At 44.0% G+C, this 14,429-nt stretch overlaps 2 protein-coding genes across 6 annotated transcripts in view; both read left to right on the forward strand.

Annotated features, from left to right (window-relative positions):
- Positions 1 to 10,853, forward strand: part of march6 (membrane-associated ring finger (C3HC4) 6) — a 27,533-nt gene extending 16,680 nt beyond the window's left edge. The window contains exons 26-27 of one of the 4 annotated variants that reach the window (XM_042057997.1): positions 474 to 597; positions 10,757 to 10,853. In XM_042057997.1, the coding sequence (XP_041913931.1) occupies positions 474 to 561 (88 nt within the window). In that variant the 3' untranslated portion in view covers positions 562 to 597; positions 10,757 to 10,853. Of the gene's footprint in view, positions 1 to 473; positions 2,655 to 5,495; positions 5,743 to 10,756 lie in introns of those variants that run through there. The other 3 variants (XM_042057925.1, XM_042057833.1, XM_042057759.1) reach the window with 3 other exon arrangements.
- On the forward strand, positions 6,011 to 13,615 carry ankrd33bb (ankyrin repeat domain 33Bb). 2 transcript variants are annotated; one of them, XM_042058229.1, is made up of 5 exons: positions 6,011 to 6,283; positions 6,400 to 6,847; positions 10,757 to 10,886; positions 11,172 to 11,312; positions 12,248 to 13,615. In XM_042058229.1, the coding sequence occupies exons 2-5, from the start codon at positions 6,416 to 6,418 to the stop codon at positions 13,063 to 13,065; spliced, it is 1,521 nt and encodes a 506-aa protein (XP_041914163.1). In that variant the 5' UTR covers positions 6,011 to 6,283; positions 6,400 to 6,415; the 3' UTR covers positions 13,066 to 13,615. The 2 variants fall into 2 exon arrangements, with proteins under 2 accessions (XP_041914163.1, XP_041914172.1); XM_042058238.1 differs by having other exon boundaries at positions 6,410 to 6,847.
- Positions 13,616 to 14,429: the final 814 nt, after the last annotated feature.

A 14,429-nucleotide genomic window follows, 5' to 3' on the forward strand; every position in this document is an offset into this window, starting at 1 on the left:
AGCAGTGTCCGTCACATTACACCAGTGTCGTATTGGAGACTATGTTGGGTGCATGTATGATCAAAAATGTTGGATTGGTATGTTTCGTGACGAGTGAAGCAGAATCAGACATCCAGATAGGTTTCATGCACCCAAAAGGTGCAACTTTTGGATACTCACCTGTTTTAAGTTCACATGTTTGTACATTGCGCTTAGTCCATTTTCTCCTTTTCTTTACTAAGAAAAAATATGCCATGTTAAATAATTGATGCACGTTGTCATTGAATAAATTGAATGTCATTGATTAAAGTCAACTTGGAGAAATTAGTGGAATACTTCTTGTCGAAATCAGAATTGAATGAATAGTTTAACTGGACATAACTGGTACAATATCAATAAGTGGTCCTTAATGTATGAATGAATAGTTTAACTGGACCTGACTGTGGTACGATATCAGTAAGTGGTCCTTAATTTCTTACTCTTCTCCTCTGCAGGTACCTTGTTGGACAGAGACTAGTGAATTATGAACGGAAATCTGGCAAATCCAGCACCACCACCCACAGTAGCTCCCCACAGGAGTAACAGCCTAAGGAAGTGACTCAACAGAATCAGCTGGAGGTGCGTGTGTGTGTGTGCGCGCGCGCGTGTGTGTGTGTGTGTGTGTGTGTGTGTGTGTGTGTGTGTGTGTGTGTGTGTGTGTGTGTGTGTGTGTGAGAGAGAGAGTGATAAAGAGAGAGAGGAGAGGAAAGAGACCAGTTGAACTTGTGTATGCGTTGTGAGCGAGGTCTCCAGTGCACTATTCCCTCCAAACTGTCCATCTCTCCACCTGGTGCATGACCCACATCCCCTCGTGTCCACTGCAACGCTGCAACTCCTGCCGCCCCAGTGGCTCTTCCAGCTGGGGAGACCTGAGAACAGATGACCCCTGGTGGACCTCACAGCAGAGAGATGAAGAGGACAACAGCTACGCTACATTGGACACCAGATACCAATCTCAAAGAATGTTTCTTTGAACAGCTTAAAAACAGGAATATTTGTGTATACTAATTTATTAAATCATAGTTTTCATTTTATTTCAGTCAAATCATATGGCTGTGTTTGGAGTGGCCTGTGCTATTTTTCTGTGCTACAAGTCATGCCCGTTCTTGTTCAGTTACTTTTTTGGTCAACAAAGGACAATGCACAATGGTTATTGGTGAAGAATTTGGGTGGGGGCCAAATGAGTAGTTTTATTTATTAGTTTTTTTTCTTTGATATTGTTTTATAATACCACCACTCTTGTTGTGGTTACTACACAGAGCAGTCATCACTTTGGGTGAGCTGAAAAGGATGGCTTTGCACCTTACGTGGTTTGCTGAGACCATCTCTATTCCGAGGGTCCCTTGTTTCTAGTGATGTCATGACCGCTGTTGCAGGAGGACTTTAATGGTGGAGGAGGGTGGCTTCGGGCAGATTTCTCAGAATGCTGACATACTTCCTCCTAAGCACAGTATGGTAATGCTGTGGGGAGCTATAGACCTGTACAGACTGGACTCTACCAAAGAGCTGTTTTGTGTAGCTCTCCACCTCTCGCTTGACGCTTGTGCTTCAGTAGTATGTGAGCGAAGACTGTGAGGGTCCAGCAGACCTCCGTGGTTGAGCATATTTATTTGCCAGCTGTGTTACAAAATGGTGACTGCATCTGTCCAGTTTCAAGTTTGTCCTGTAAATCCATTTTCTTGCCACACACAATGTGCAAAAGGTTGACTTTCTTGGTAAAGGTGCTGTTGTACGTTTACCAGTCGGTTGCACTTTTTTTTTTTTTTTTTTTTTTTTTTGAAAGTGTAGCAATAGTGAATAATCTCTTCCAATTGAAGTCATTCAATCAGTATTGATGTATTGTACATTGAAAATGATTAAAAACTACACTTTTTAACAACAATGACAACAACAAAACACAGACAAACAATTCACAATTAACAATTGTGCACCAGTGTTGAAGAATTCTACCTTCTCTTTTATGGTCTAAAAACATTTCCATCAGATGGTGATGGAATCCGATCAGATGTTGTAAATAATGTATCATTGCAGCACTTTTGGACTGTGTATTTGATTTTCATAATAATGTTAATTTTGACATTTCAAGCACCTGCTACAGGTGTGAGGCTCCGTTGGCTTTGTATCAGAGTGCCACATAACAGGCAGTGTTTAAAAAGTTGAGATTCTGTAAGTGACCTTATAGTATCTTTGCAACGCAAAACTGGAAATTGTTTGCTTCTTGACCTTCTTTTGGCTTTATCTAAAGGCAAATGCTCTATTTTTATATGTGCATTTTAGAGGTGCTTCTGATTTTGTTTGATTTTTCCCGCCTCTCTCTGTCTCCTCTCTTCTCTTGTGGTTTCCTTTGTAATTGGGCAACAGCGGCACATAACACTGCTGTTGATTAGAATCAACACATGCTGATTGCTCCCACTTGCCTGGAGAAATAGGAGCGTTGTCCTGCCTCCCTCTCTGCCATAGCATGTTTTGGCCTGGCCTCGGCAGTGGCCTGGTGTTCTGGACAATTCAAACGTGTGGAGGGAGGCAGGCAAGGGCACGGGAATATTTTCAATCTCATGGACAGAAAAGGATTTTTTTTTTTTTTGCTTTGTTTCAAGAACTCAATTACAAATATTAAATGACAAGTGTGGAATTTTCTCAGCTTGCTTCATTTGAATATCTTGTATATTGCACGGGCAGTTAAAATTGAACCAGAAAGCTCAGGCCTCATTATATGTTAATGCTTCTGGTTCTTGGCAGACACTTTTTTCCAAAGCGACGGACAACACGTATAACAATACACATCATCAAAGATGAACAGTTCTAGTCATAAAGCATACATAAAAATAGCAATAATAGAGTAAATGATTTTTAACAGAATAATGATAGCAAATCATCACAATAACAACATCCACATACGAACCTTGACTGTAAAGAGAAGTTGTTAGACACAAGGTAAACAGATTAGTCATTAAATGCCCACGATTAGTCATTAAATCCCAAACTATTGCTAGTACGAAGAGCATCAGGTAAACCACTCCACCAGCGAGGAATCTCAAACGACGACTAGATTAGGACCTCTTGGTTTTGATGGTGTTTTATGTGCTAACTTCTGTGAGCTGGAGGCGGCATGGATCAGAACCCTGCCGTGTCGTGCGGTACAGGACTCCCATCGTCGTGCCCTACTGGGCTGCCTGAGTGGGAACTACCCCCACCTGTTTATCTCATGTGCATAGACCGCTGCCTCCACCCCACGTCTCTACTGTTTATCTCATGTGCATAGACCGCTGCCTCCACCCCATGTCAATACTGTTTATCTCATGTGCACAGACCGCTGCCTCCACCCCACGTCTCTACTGTTTATCTCATGTGCATAGACCGCTGCCTCCACCCCACGTCTTTACTGTTTATTGTTTATCTCATGTGTTTATCTCATGTGCATAGTGCGCTGCCTCCACCCGACGTCTCCTGTTTCTCATGTGTACAGTGCACTGCCTCCACCCAACATCTCCTGTTTATCTCATGTGTATAGTGCGCTGCCTCCACCTAACGTCTCCTCGTTTATAGTGTGTTGCCTCCACCCCACGTCTCTACTGTTTCTCTCATGTTTATCTCATGTGTACGGTGCACTGCCTCCACCCGACGACATCTGTTTATCTCATGTGTACAGTCCGCTGCCTCCACCCGACGTCTCCTGTTTATCTCATATGTATAGTGTGCTGCCTCCACCTAACGTCTCCTCGTTTATAGTGCGTTGCCTTCACCCCACGTCTCTACTGTTTATCTCATGTTTATCTCATATGTACAGTGTGCTGCCTCCACCCGACGTCTCTTCGTTTATCTCATGTGTACAGTGTGCTGCCTCCACCCGACGTCTCCTGTTTATCTCATGTGTATCTCATTTCTTTTCTGAAACTATAGATTGTTTGTATAGAATTCTAGCAGGAACCAGGAAAATAATGGACTCCTCAACAGGTTAAAAGCATAACAAACTACTAATTGCTTAAAAGGAGCTGTGGTGCACGTGGCAGCAACGTACCACATTTGGGTGTCAGCGCCCAAGGCTCAGTTCAAATACAGTACATGTGACCTTACAGGTCTCTGCTGCTGTCCTCACCATGTGCAGCAGACTCATGCTTGATGTCAGAAGAGTGGGCTTATGTCAGGAACAACCATACTCATATGCCACAGTGCGGCTTTCAAAATTATTTTTGCATTTCAGTATTCTCAGTCAAAATTTCATGAAGGGTATAGGCTCCATGGAGCTGACCTGAAAGCACCACCTGCGTCAAGTGAGGCCCACGTTAAACTGCTGTCCTAAGCTCTTAAGCCAGCTATTTGTGCTGAAAATAACTCCAGAGTCAATAGGTTGATGTGTCATCACCATTTCCTGAAATGTGTGTGCTCCTTTTGTGAGCGCTCTTTGTCAAATTGCTTATCGAGCTGTGATGCAGGTACTTCAGTATGGCACACCAGTGTTACCTGGTCTTGCGTCATGCTTTTTTTGAGCGGAGATGGTCTCTACATGGAGCATGCTGATAGACATTTAAAATGTCTTGCCTTTCTACCTGGAGAGCTGATTTGGTTAACGTTCAGCAAGGAACAGCTCTTATCTGACATGTTGACAGGTTTCTTTTCTATTAAGCCTGACAAACCTTAAGATTAGTTGTCCTAGACAATGTGGAGCGGAGATGCCGGTAGCTCACTGTTGGGCTTTGACAGCGCCCAGGAATGGACTTACCTGTTGGCACGGCTTCCTAAGGTCAAACTGTCGAGAGATCTGGGTTGTCTAGGCTAATTATGTTACTGGCCTCGCCTTGCCTCGGCCACAAGGTACTGGCACCACTGCACCTCCTCAGTACTGTAGCACATTGCTGACTGCCCTGGGGGACTCCAGTTTCATTCACAATTAAAGCTGAGTTGGTTTGGCTAGTTGCAGAAGAAAGCAGTTTCTTTTACATCAGGTTGGGAGGTTAAGTCATAACCTGAGCCTGTACCTTAATATATGCAATCAATGATGGGCTTCTGCATTAGGTAAGATGTTGTCACTGATAGATGGAAAATGGTTTGGTTGGCTTTTTCCTTTCTTGTGGGAGCATTTTATTTTTATATCCGCATTAATTAAACACATACAGTTAACTGTTAAGAACAAAGTTATTTATACCCATGGCATATATTGATATAAATAGCCTATGTTTATTCTGACTGAAAATGACTGGCACATTCCAAAAGGTTGCATGACAATGTGGTAGTTAAAAAGATGAAAAGAAGCGTTTTCATCTTTTTAACATTTTTATGAAAAATGGTGTGTCCAAAATTATCCATACCCTTTTCAAATAATCAGTGGAAACATCTTTATTTGCCATCACAGCTCTCAAAATGGTTCTTACTTACCAAGCCATGTCACCCATGTCCAGTGTCATTTTCAGTCAGAACAAAGGTATTGGTTAAGTTCTTACTCTACATTCATTCTCTTTCTCTCTCTCTCTCTCACTCAGGGCCTTTCAATTACATAACACCACCAGTGACCAGCCAGTGGCAAGACAAGGCAATCAGATTCAGACTCTGACGTTTTATTCTAAGACAGTAAACAGTAAACAGTGTCTTACTTATCATATTTGAAATTAACTAGAATTGACCCCTAGTTGAAGTAGTAAGGCCAACACATGCATTGCAAACTGAATGTGCTGTTATTCACCATGTTATATGTTCGTACCAACTTAGGAAATACATTTGGAAACTACACAGATTGTCTGGTTGCTTGATAAATGTCATTTGGTTCAGCAGTTATGAGAAGGGGAACTCTCTCCAAAGCTGATCAGGAATGTATAGGATAGGTCAGTCTAGATTAAGTTAAATAAGAACATGTTATTTATGTCGTATCCAATTATCCTTTCACTGAAAATATGGTGAAAACTATATGCCAGTAGCAGATTAAGGTCACATATGTTTCAAAGGAGAAAACATTTTGGACGGCTGTTGTTGAGGTTACTCCTATGGTTAATTGTGGGAAGTGTTTGAAATTAGAGAGAGAGAGAGAGAGAGAGCACGTGTGTAGCCTGTGTCTGTGGGTGCAAAAAGGATTAAGAAGCCTCTCTTCCGACAAGACATTTTCCAGAAGCGGCTGCAGCGTGATGGCAGGGGCGAATTTTCCATCAAGATGAAGTTCTAACGGTTGTGGGGCAGATGCAGAGCGCTGCTTCAGAGTACATCATTCACTGGAGATGATTACATGTACTCGCATCTGCGAACGGGAGCTGCAAGACTTTCAATGCAAATGCAAAGGGTAAGTTTGGGAGCTTGAGTTTTAACCGGCCTTTTGGTGAACATTGGAAACGCGTTATCAAGTGGTATGGTATGTCTTAAAAGACCTTCCCATTACGCATTCTTCTGCACCTTGAGGACTTTTCAGGGTTAAATGGTGCTGATCACCGAGGATGGTACCGGAGGAAATCCACCTGTTTTCAAAGTCGAGCAAAATGGAACTATCGGGACTGGTAGCGGTGCGCTACAGGAGAGGGACTCACCTTCCCAAACTGTTGAATCGGATGAAACGGTGCATAAAGACGAGGATGACAATGGTTACATCTACGATGACGATGACGACGACGTGTACCAGGAATTTGAGGAACTCGATCTTTCGGACTTGCAGGACAACAGAAGCATTGTGTCCGATGATTCCTTTTATCCTCGCGACGATTCTCTGTTCGGAAGATCTCCCACCCCCGATAGTCCAGAACCACTGACATTTTTCAGAGCATGCAGCAATAACAACGCTATCATTGTGAAAATAATGATACGACAAGGTGTAACTGAAGAAGAAGTACGAGAAGTAGATAAAAACAACAGAGTAAGTTCAGCACGCTTGCTTTTGCTTATTCTCCAGTTATGCAAATACATCAACAGGTGGCGCAGACACGGTCTGAAAATGTGTATCCAAGGCTTCATTAAGACACTTAATAACTACATTTAAATATGACCAGCAGCTGAATAGTGCTGTCACGCAGATGTTGAGCTGTCTCCAGAGATCAATCGAAGTTATTAATCTCTCTAATTACTCTGATTTAATCCCATGTGCTCATTATCAATACTCTTAATGCAACAGTGTTACCTTCAACCAGGCCTGTTTGTTTCATGTTACATAGGCTATTTATTTCATAGGCCATTGTTAGTAGAATAATTTCCTGGAGAATATATAGGCCTATGGGTTTCACTTATGCTATTAGTCAATCACAGTGCTTGAATGTGGTTTTAAGATTCAGTCAGTGCAGACTACATACTGGTGTGGCCTATGGAGCATTTTGTCCCAGAGTAGACATATCATTTATATCGCCCTGAACACAAGGTTCTGACCCCTTTCAGGCTTCTCCAGATGATGTCCAAGTCTGGGGTCTGTGCCTTCAGTAGTGGGCTAAACTCAGGAGCATATGGTAGTTGGGATGGTTGTCCAAGATGGACTCCAAGTAGATTGTAATCACGTTTGAGCTTTTAAAAGGCTCACTGAAAAAGCCTCAGGGCGGTGGCAAGTGCAGCCTTTTCCAGCCCTACTCTTCTGGCCAAAACAATACATGTAATGCAACAATATGCAATAATAATGAAGTAGCTTTGAAATTAATGGCCAGCATTTGAGGCTGTTTTAACACCAGCCACGACTACAGTTGAGTGAAATGCTGTTGGGAATTTGTCTGATCTTAGCCATGTTGTTTACTTGGAGTTTTCTACATACACAGGCCAGGCGTTATGTTGTTTAGTAAGTATAAAAGACAATGTTGCACCACAAGTTACCACTGCAAGACAACTTATTTCTCTGTTGGCGGCTAACCACAGACACTTGGTCACAGCTTACTGCCTGGTACAAACAGCGGATTGAATTGCCTCAACAAAAGTGTTGTGCAATTACAGCTGACGTAGCATCCAAGGATGGTGTTTTCAGGGTTATGAGTCATAGTCATCTAAGATTAGTGTCCATGTGTGGAGTCCATGTGTGGAGTGTACAGCTTTTCTCTTCTATGAAACAGTGTGTGTTTGCAAAATAGTGGCCATGACAATAGACTGCAAAGACAAGCATTGTGGTATTCTTTCAACTGTGTAAGGCTTTTCTTTTAGTGTTTGTGTTTCACCACACAAAAACTACTAAAACACTAACACACACTACACTTTCACTAAAACCAATCCTCAAACCTCTTGGAAAACATGCAGACTTAGCATCTACCATCTTAACCAAAGCATATGTAGTCTTTATGAGTTTGTTTTTATCACATACTCTGGAACAAGGCACAGTACAAACTCAGTAACTCTTTTGGAAACAACATTAGTATACAGAATATAATTTTGACACTTTTCAGCTCATCTATCGGTATTAATCTCCTCGGTAGAACTGATGTCTAATCTGACTATAAAGCAAGGAATCTCTGTCTGTCTGTCTGTCTTCACACATCCCTCAAACTGTTCATCAAACAAGCTACCCAGACTACCCAAGTGAGTGCAGTATCAATTATGAAGTTGTGTGGAGGTGAATGAAATTAGGCGTATACCAATATGGCAGCCAACTTCGGAAGTGGTGTGCCAGCAGCCACAAAAAAACATTTAGCCAATCTTAACCCCTCAAATTTAGCTGTGTGATCCAGCCCCCAGGGCAGGCTGAGACCCTCTCCTCTGATACGCTATCAGCTGACCCCATGGCACTGTGTATCCTCGTTCCAGGCTCTGTCCCTGCACACCACCATGCTTTTTGGTTTTGAAATACTTTTGATTTCTGGCATATAGATTTCAGATTCTCTCCGCCTGCCTTTACATAACTGATTTGTGGTGCTTTTTTAAATGACATTTGTGACACTTTTTTAAATTGTCCTGCAAGAGTAGACATGAAATGAGAGGGAGAGGGAGACAGGAAGTGGGTCAAGAAATTACCTCAGACGGGACTCTTTGGTCCTTGGCACTGGACTCCAAGACTACCGCCAAAGATCTGCTTTAACCGTCTCTGCTACTGCTGCTTTATGGCTCTGACTGCCCTCACCCTTTCATCCTTTTAAAGGTACAGTCGGTAATTGTGCAGTAAGTCACGTTTGTTCATGTTCATGATTATATTTAATTTTAATTTTTATATGTAGCTTTTGTCCAAAACAACGTACATTATGTTCTAACCAAGGACCAAACAAAACATACCAGAGAGATATTCTCTCCAGTATTCCCAGAGAAGTTCAAAACATGGTGTTGGTTTTGTCTGTGGAACAGGCTGCCCCCACTTTAATTGTGTCCAGTTTCCGGAGCCTGGGCTGCCTACAGAGACCTATTCGGGTTTTTTACAGTGTACTCACGGGATGGGCAGCTAGCGGATGGTGTGGAGATGTTCACTGAATGTTACAAAATGTTTTAACGTACAATCGCTGACTTTAAGGGACATTTTGTTTTGACACTTTCTTTTCCCTGTGTGACCTGACATGCCTCTACTGTATAAGGGTGTAGAGATTGTGGTCATAGTTATTTTTACATTATACCAGGTCACAGGTCATAAGTCTTAATGACTGTTGTCAGTACAAAATAAATAAAAAACAATTTTCTGTCATATCAAATATTTGAAACGGCAACCCAGATGTTCAGTCCTTTCCAGCTGTCCTGAGTAAAACAACTTGGTGTTGTTGTGGTGGTGCCGTCATGGACATATTGACTGTAAGGGGGTTGTGTTGTCATGGTAAACAGGTTCAGTAGCCTCATTGCTGTAGGGAGTTTCTTCTGGGTATCCCTTGCTAAGTAGTAGCTAATACTATTTGTGGCTATTTGTGGCCGTTGGCTTGTTGGCTTGCCCTTAAGCAAAGCTTCACCTCCCCGCTGTTCGGCCATGTTGGGTTGGTTAAAGGGATATAATGACACAGTTGTCTTAATTGTTTTTGTTATTGTGACTGTAGAGTGTAGAACATGTCAGCACATCTCACTTGATCTGTCTTAGAGTATTTGCATGGATGGCAACCATGGCAACGTGGCTTTTGGTTGTGTGTATTTACCACCTTTGCCTAGCTTGTTAAGGTTTTAACCTAGATCAGTGGTGGCTTTCAACACTGTGTTAGTCCAGGACTGTTCAGGATCCTATTGACTTAAGTATAGACCTATGAGGATTATAGCAATTGAGACCCAGCCAACCACAAAGCCTGCAACCTCCAAGACATGATAACCTGGCATGGCCTAACATGACTGACATTATAAATAAAAGTGACTTGACTTGACTATTCTTTGCCAGCTTTGAGATCCCTTTAACCCAGATGGAGTGCATGGTATTCCTGGGCCATTTTGCACCAGGTGTGGTGCAGGAAGTGCTTGGAGCTGTACTGTGGCCCATGTGTTCTGCTGTTGATTCCTGTGATGCTCCTCTGTCCCACTGCCACACACTGCTCACTCAAGCCCATGTAATTGTGCGGTTCTCCCATGAAGATCCCACACGTGGTGTCACTGGCATGTCCAATGAGTCTCACGTTTCACTGAAAATTAGATCTGAAACGTTATCCAAAATAAAAAAATATAAACATTTACTGACAAAGTGTGACAAAATTCTTACTCAACAGAGGTCAGCACCTTGTTAGTAGTGTTTTGTCGTGTGTTACTCTCTGTTAGTAGTGTTTTGGTGTGTGTTACTCTATCTACAATGAGTCGGAAAGTACACTTTCTTTGTCAGACCAAGGGTTGTTGCCAAAAAGATTACAGGAATTCAGTAATACAGTTGTTGATAAAGGACTGTATTCACTCTTGATTCGTTTTTTTCCCACAGTCTGGACTGATACTTGCCTGTTACAATGGCTATGTAGATGTGGTCATCGCCCTGGCCCACTGTCCCTTCATAGATGTCAACTGGCAGGACAATGAAGGGAACACTGCCCTCATCACAGCTGCACAGGCCGGTGAGTATAGTGAGCTTTATCAGGTTGCCTGCTCCACTGTTTTCGTGATTAATGTTACTCATTATCTAACAGTAAGATGTTCCTCATAAATGTACACCAGTGTGGTGTAAACCAATGTAACAAGCTGATGGAAAATGAGCGAAACGATTAATTGCATATTTAGAAAATGTTACAAAATGTTGTAAATTAGATGCTGAATGTGGAACTTTTAAAATACAAGTACTCAAGTAGATGCCATTTTTGACCTCTCGTGCTTCTCCTTGTTGCCATTTGTCTGGCGCGTAGGCCATCTGATGATTTCCCAGTTCCTACTCAACTACTTCCCAGGGCTGGACATCGAGCGCAGGAACTGCCATGGGTTCACAGCCTTGATGAAGGCGGCCATGCAGGGCAGGGCAGAGTGTGTGCGCGCCCTCATGATGTCAGGTACCTAACCAGTAACCACACACACACTTCAGGATGAGATGAATTACACCTACCCACCTTATTCATGAAACTCTGCTTCCGGCCACTCTGTTTACATTCTACAGTAACATAGTGCAGTCTCAGTAGGATAATCTTCAACATATATTTATTTTGAAATGTCGACAATAATGTACTCAATATGGATTTTCTATATACTATATGACTAACAGAAACATATACATAAGTTTACTTTTACATGGCTTAGGGCAGGGGTGTCAAACTCGTATCAGGCAGTGGGCCGGACTTGTTGGAATGAGACCTCACGGGGGCCGTCATCGTCGTGGTCATTACCATTCTTCTGCATGGGTATATGAGTGTTGATAGATTATATGCTTTTTTACTATACCCACTTATGAGCAAACTAGCACAAGTCATGTACTGCTGTCATATACTGCTCTTTTTAGATATTGCTTATTACGCATTGTTGAAGACAACTGGATGTGAATATTTTTTTCTCTAATTTTCTCTTCCTACCCAAAACATCTGGGGATCCGCATAAATCCTGCTGGTGGGCCTGATCTGGCCCCCGGGCCTTATAGTTGACACCCCTGGCTAGAGAGAGAGAGATAGATAGATAGATAGATACTTTATTGATCCCTAGGGGAAATTCAAGGACTTACCATATAGGCTTAGGGTGTGTCAGGCACTGTCTACCATCACATTATACTCAATACAACTCAGCTTCAGCGGAAATAGAAAACTGGATTTCTGAATACTGAGGTGTCATGACGACGCCCATTGTTGGCTCAGGAATGTAGTGGATAGTGGAGAAGATATGTTTTCAAGCAGAACTACATTTAGTTCACAGCTATGGGCACCATTGAACTCTTCCTAACTGTGAGTGGTCAGAGAGTGTGTTCTGTGTCTGTCTCACATCCTCTCTGATTTCTCTACAGGTGCCGACGTCGAGGCCCGGGACTTCGGCCGCAAGCTGACGTCGCGCGAGTGGGCCCTCTTCACATGCCGCTATGAGACGGTGCGCATCATAGAACGTCTGATGGAGCAGCCATGCGCCGAGCAGTTCTGCGACTCGTACCGGCTGGAGTGGCCGCAGCTGGAAGAGATGGTGGCCCAGGCGCAGGAGCCACGGTCCTGCTGGAAGCGCTTGACCGACTGCACCCGCTGCTGCACCTTCAGCATCAGCAACAAAGTGAATGCGGTGGACGACGGCGCGCTGGACTACATGGTGCGCTTCACCACCGCCCTCAACGGGCCCATCCTGGCCACAGGCTGCCACACCGTGTGCCCTCGGAGCCCGCCATGCGTGGGCAAGCGGCGTCCGGCCGTGCAGGACATCCTGCGGCAGCAGCGCGCCAACGAGCTGCGCAGCCTGGCCTCGGCTCCCGAGCGGCTGGCCACCTACAAGCGGCTCTTCCAGAACTCGCGCGTGCTGCTCGTGCCCAAGAAGAAGGAGCGGCGCGCCAGCCTGCAGCCCCAGATGCTGCAGGACATGGCGGTGGCGTCCTCGCTGGCGCTGCGCCGCTCCAGCCTGCTGCCCTTGCACATGATGCGCCGCAGCAGCGTGCGCCCGGGCCTGGTGGTGCCCAAGGTGATGCTGTGCAAGGCGCCGCCGCCCGCCCACCCGCCCGAGAAGAAGCCGCGGCGCCACCGCGACGATGCCCATCTACAGATACCCAAGTGGAAGTACAAGGAGGTGAAGAGCGAGAAGAAACGGGCGGACGACAAGATCAGGTTCCCCTCCCCACGGAGATGACGTTTGCCAGTGAGCTGCGCCACTTTGGTCTTTTTTATCCCACTTTGACAAGCCAGTCACTTACAAACTTCTAAGAAATGGAAACTTCACTACTTCACTTCATTACTATTTATGAAAAAGACTTTTACTGTTTTGACAAGTGGTGTTTTAGTGGTGTTGAGCATTAATGAATGGCGTCAGCAATTAACCACACTTATCAAGAGTAACAGAAAGACCACATGTTTATTCATCTACCATGTTATAATAATTATAATTGTTGCTGTTGTTATTATTGTTATTATTGCTGTTGTATTAATGCCTCTCATTCCACTAGTGAGGAAATCATACTTGAAATTTGATACAGAACACTTTTTTATAACTGCAATAATTTGTTTGTACAGTATTAACATTTTGTTATGACTGGGCACTGATGAGACATCTGGCCACAGAGGCCCTCAGCACTACGTAATGAGACTAGGGGGGAAAGCTGTGAAGATGTCCTCAATATCACAGTGGCAGTGTGTTATCACAGTGTGATACGTATGTAGAGCTCAATAAAAGGAGAACCTGCTGACTGTGCGTTGGGTTGCTTTAATTATTGGTTTGGTTTGGTGATTAATGGCTTGGTCACGTTTGTAAGATACCTGCTCGCATTTCTGCAGTAACGCAGACAGACCGAGTTAGAGAAGCAGGCAATCAGACAGTAAAAAATGCCAGGCAGCATTTAATGCAGCTCTGACTGTACCTGGATGACCTATGGGCAGGCAGCTGGGGCACTAAACTGAAGTGTTGAGTTATAAAAAAGTCAGGAGCCCTCTGTCACAGTGACGGGGCTCCACCGAGCGCCACTAATGGAGGGTGAAGCACCCATCTGAGCTCCATCAAGCTGAAGAGGGAGTCTCACCGTCCCCAGCTGAGCACTGCAAAAAGCACACATCTCACAGATACCCCTGAACTGTGCCAGTGTACTGTCCACTAAAACCCCCAATATGAGAGGCGAATATGAGAGTGATATTATCACAGATGTTTGAGAGAGAGAGAGAGAGAAGGCTATTAGGCTGATATGAGACTGAAGCTAGCTGGTTAGCTCATCCGTGCCACATCAGAGGTGAGGCCTGTGTCGGAGGTCTGCCAGTAGGGGGCAGCATTCTCCCTCCTAGAGTGAGCGACTCACTCTGGGACCTGCTCCCAGCCCAGCAAACCTTGAAAGATTTTCTCATCCGCAGGAGCGTCTCAGAGGACTGGCCTGGCCTGCTCAGCCCCACCCAACAGCATATTTAAACAGACAGCGCTGCGCTCCACAACGCCAACAGGATGTACAGTATTATCATCTCATATTCCATACATGTTAATGAATGCGCTCGTGTGTTGAAGCCTTTCTTATG

This window comes from Alosa sapidissima, chromosome 1, assembly GCF_018492685.1.
Source record: "Alosa sapidissima isolate fAloSap1 chromosome 1, fAloSap1.pri, whole genome shotgun sequence".
NCBI classification, from domain to species: domain Eukaryota; kingdom Metazoa; phylum Chordata; class Actinopteri; order Clupeiformes; family Clupeidae; genus Alosa; species Alosa sapidissima.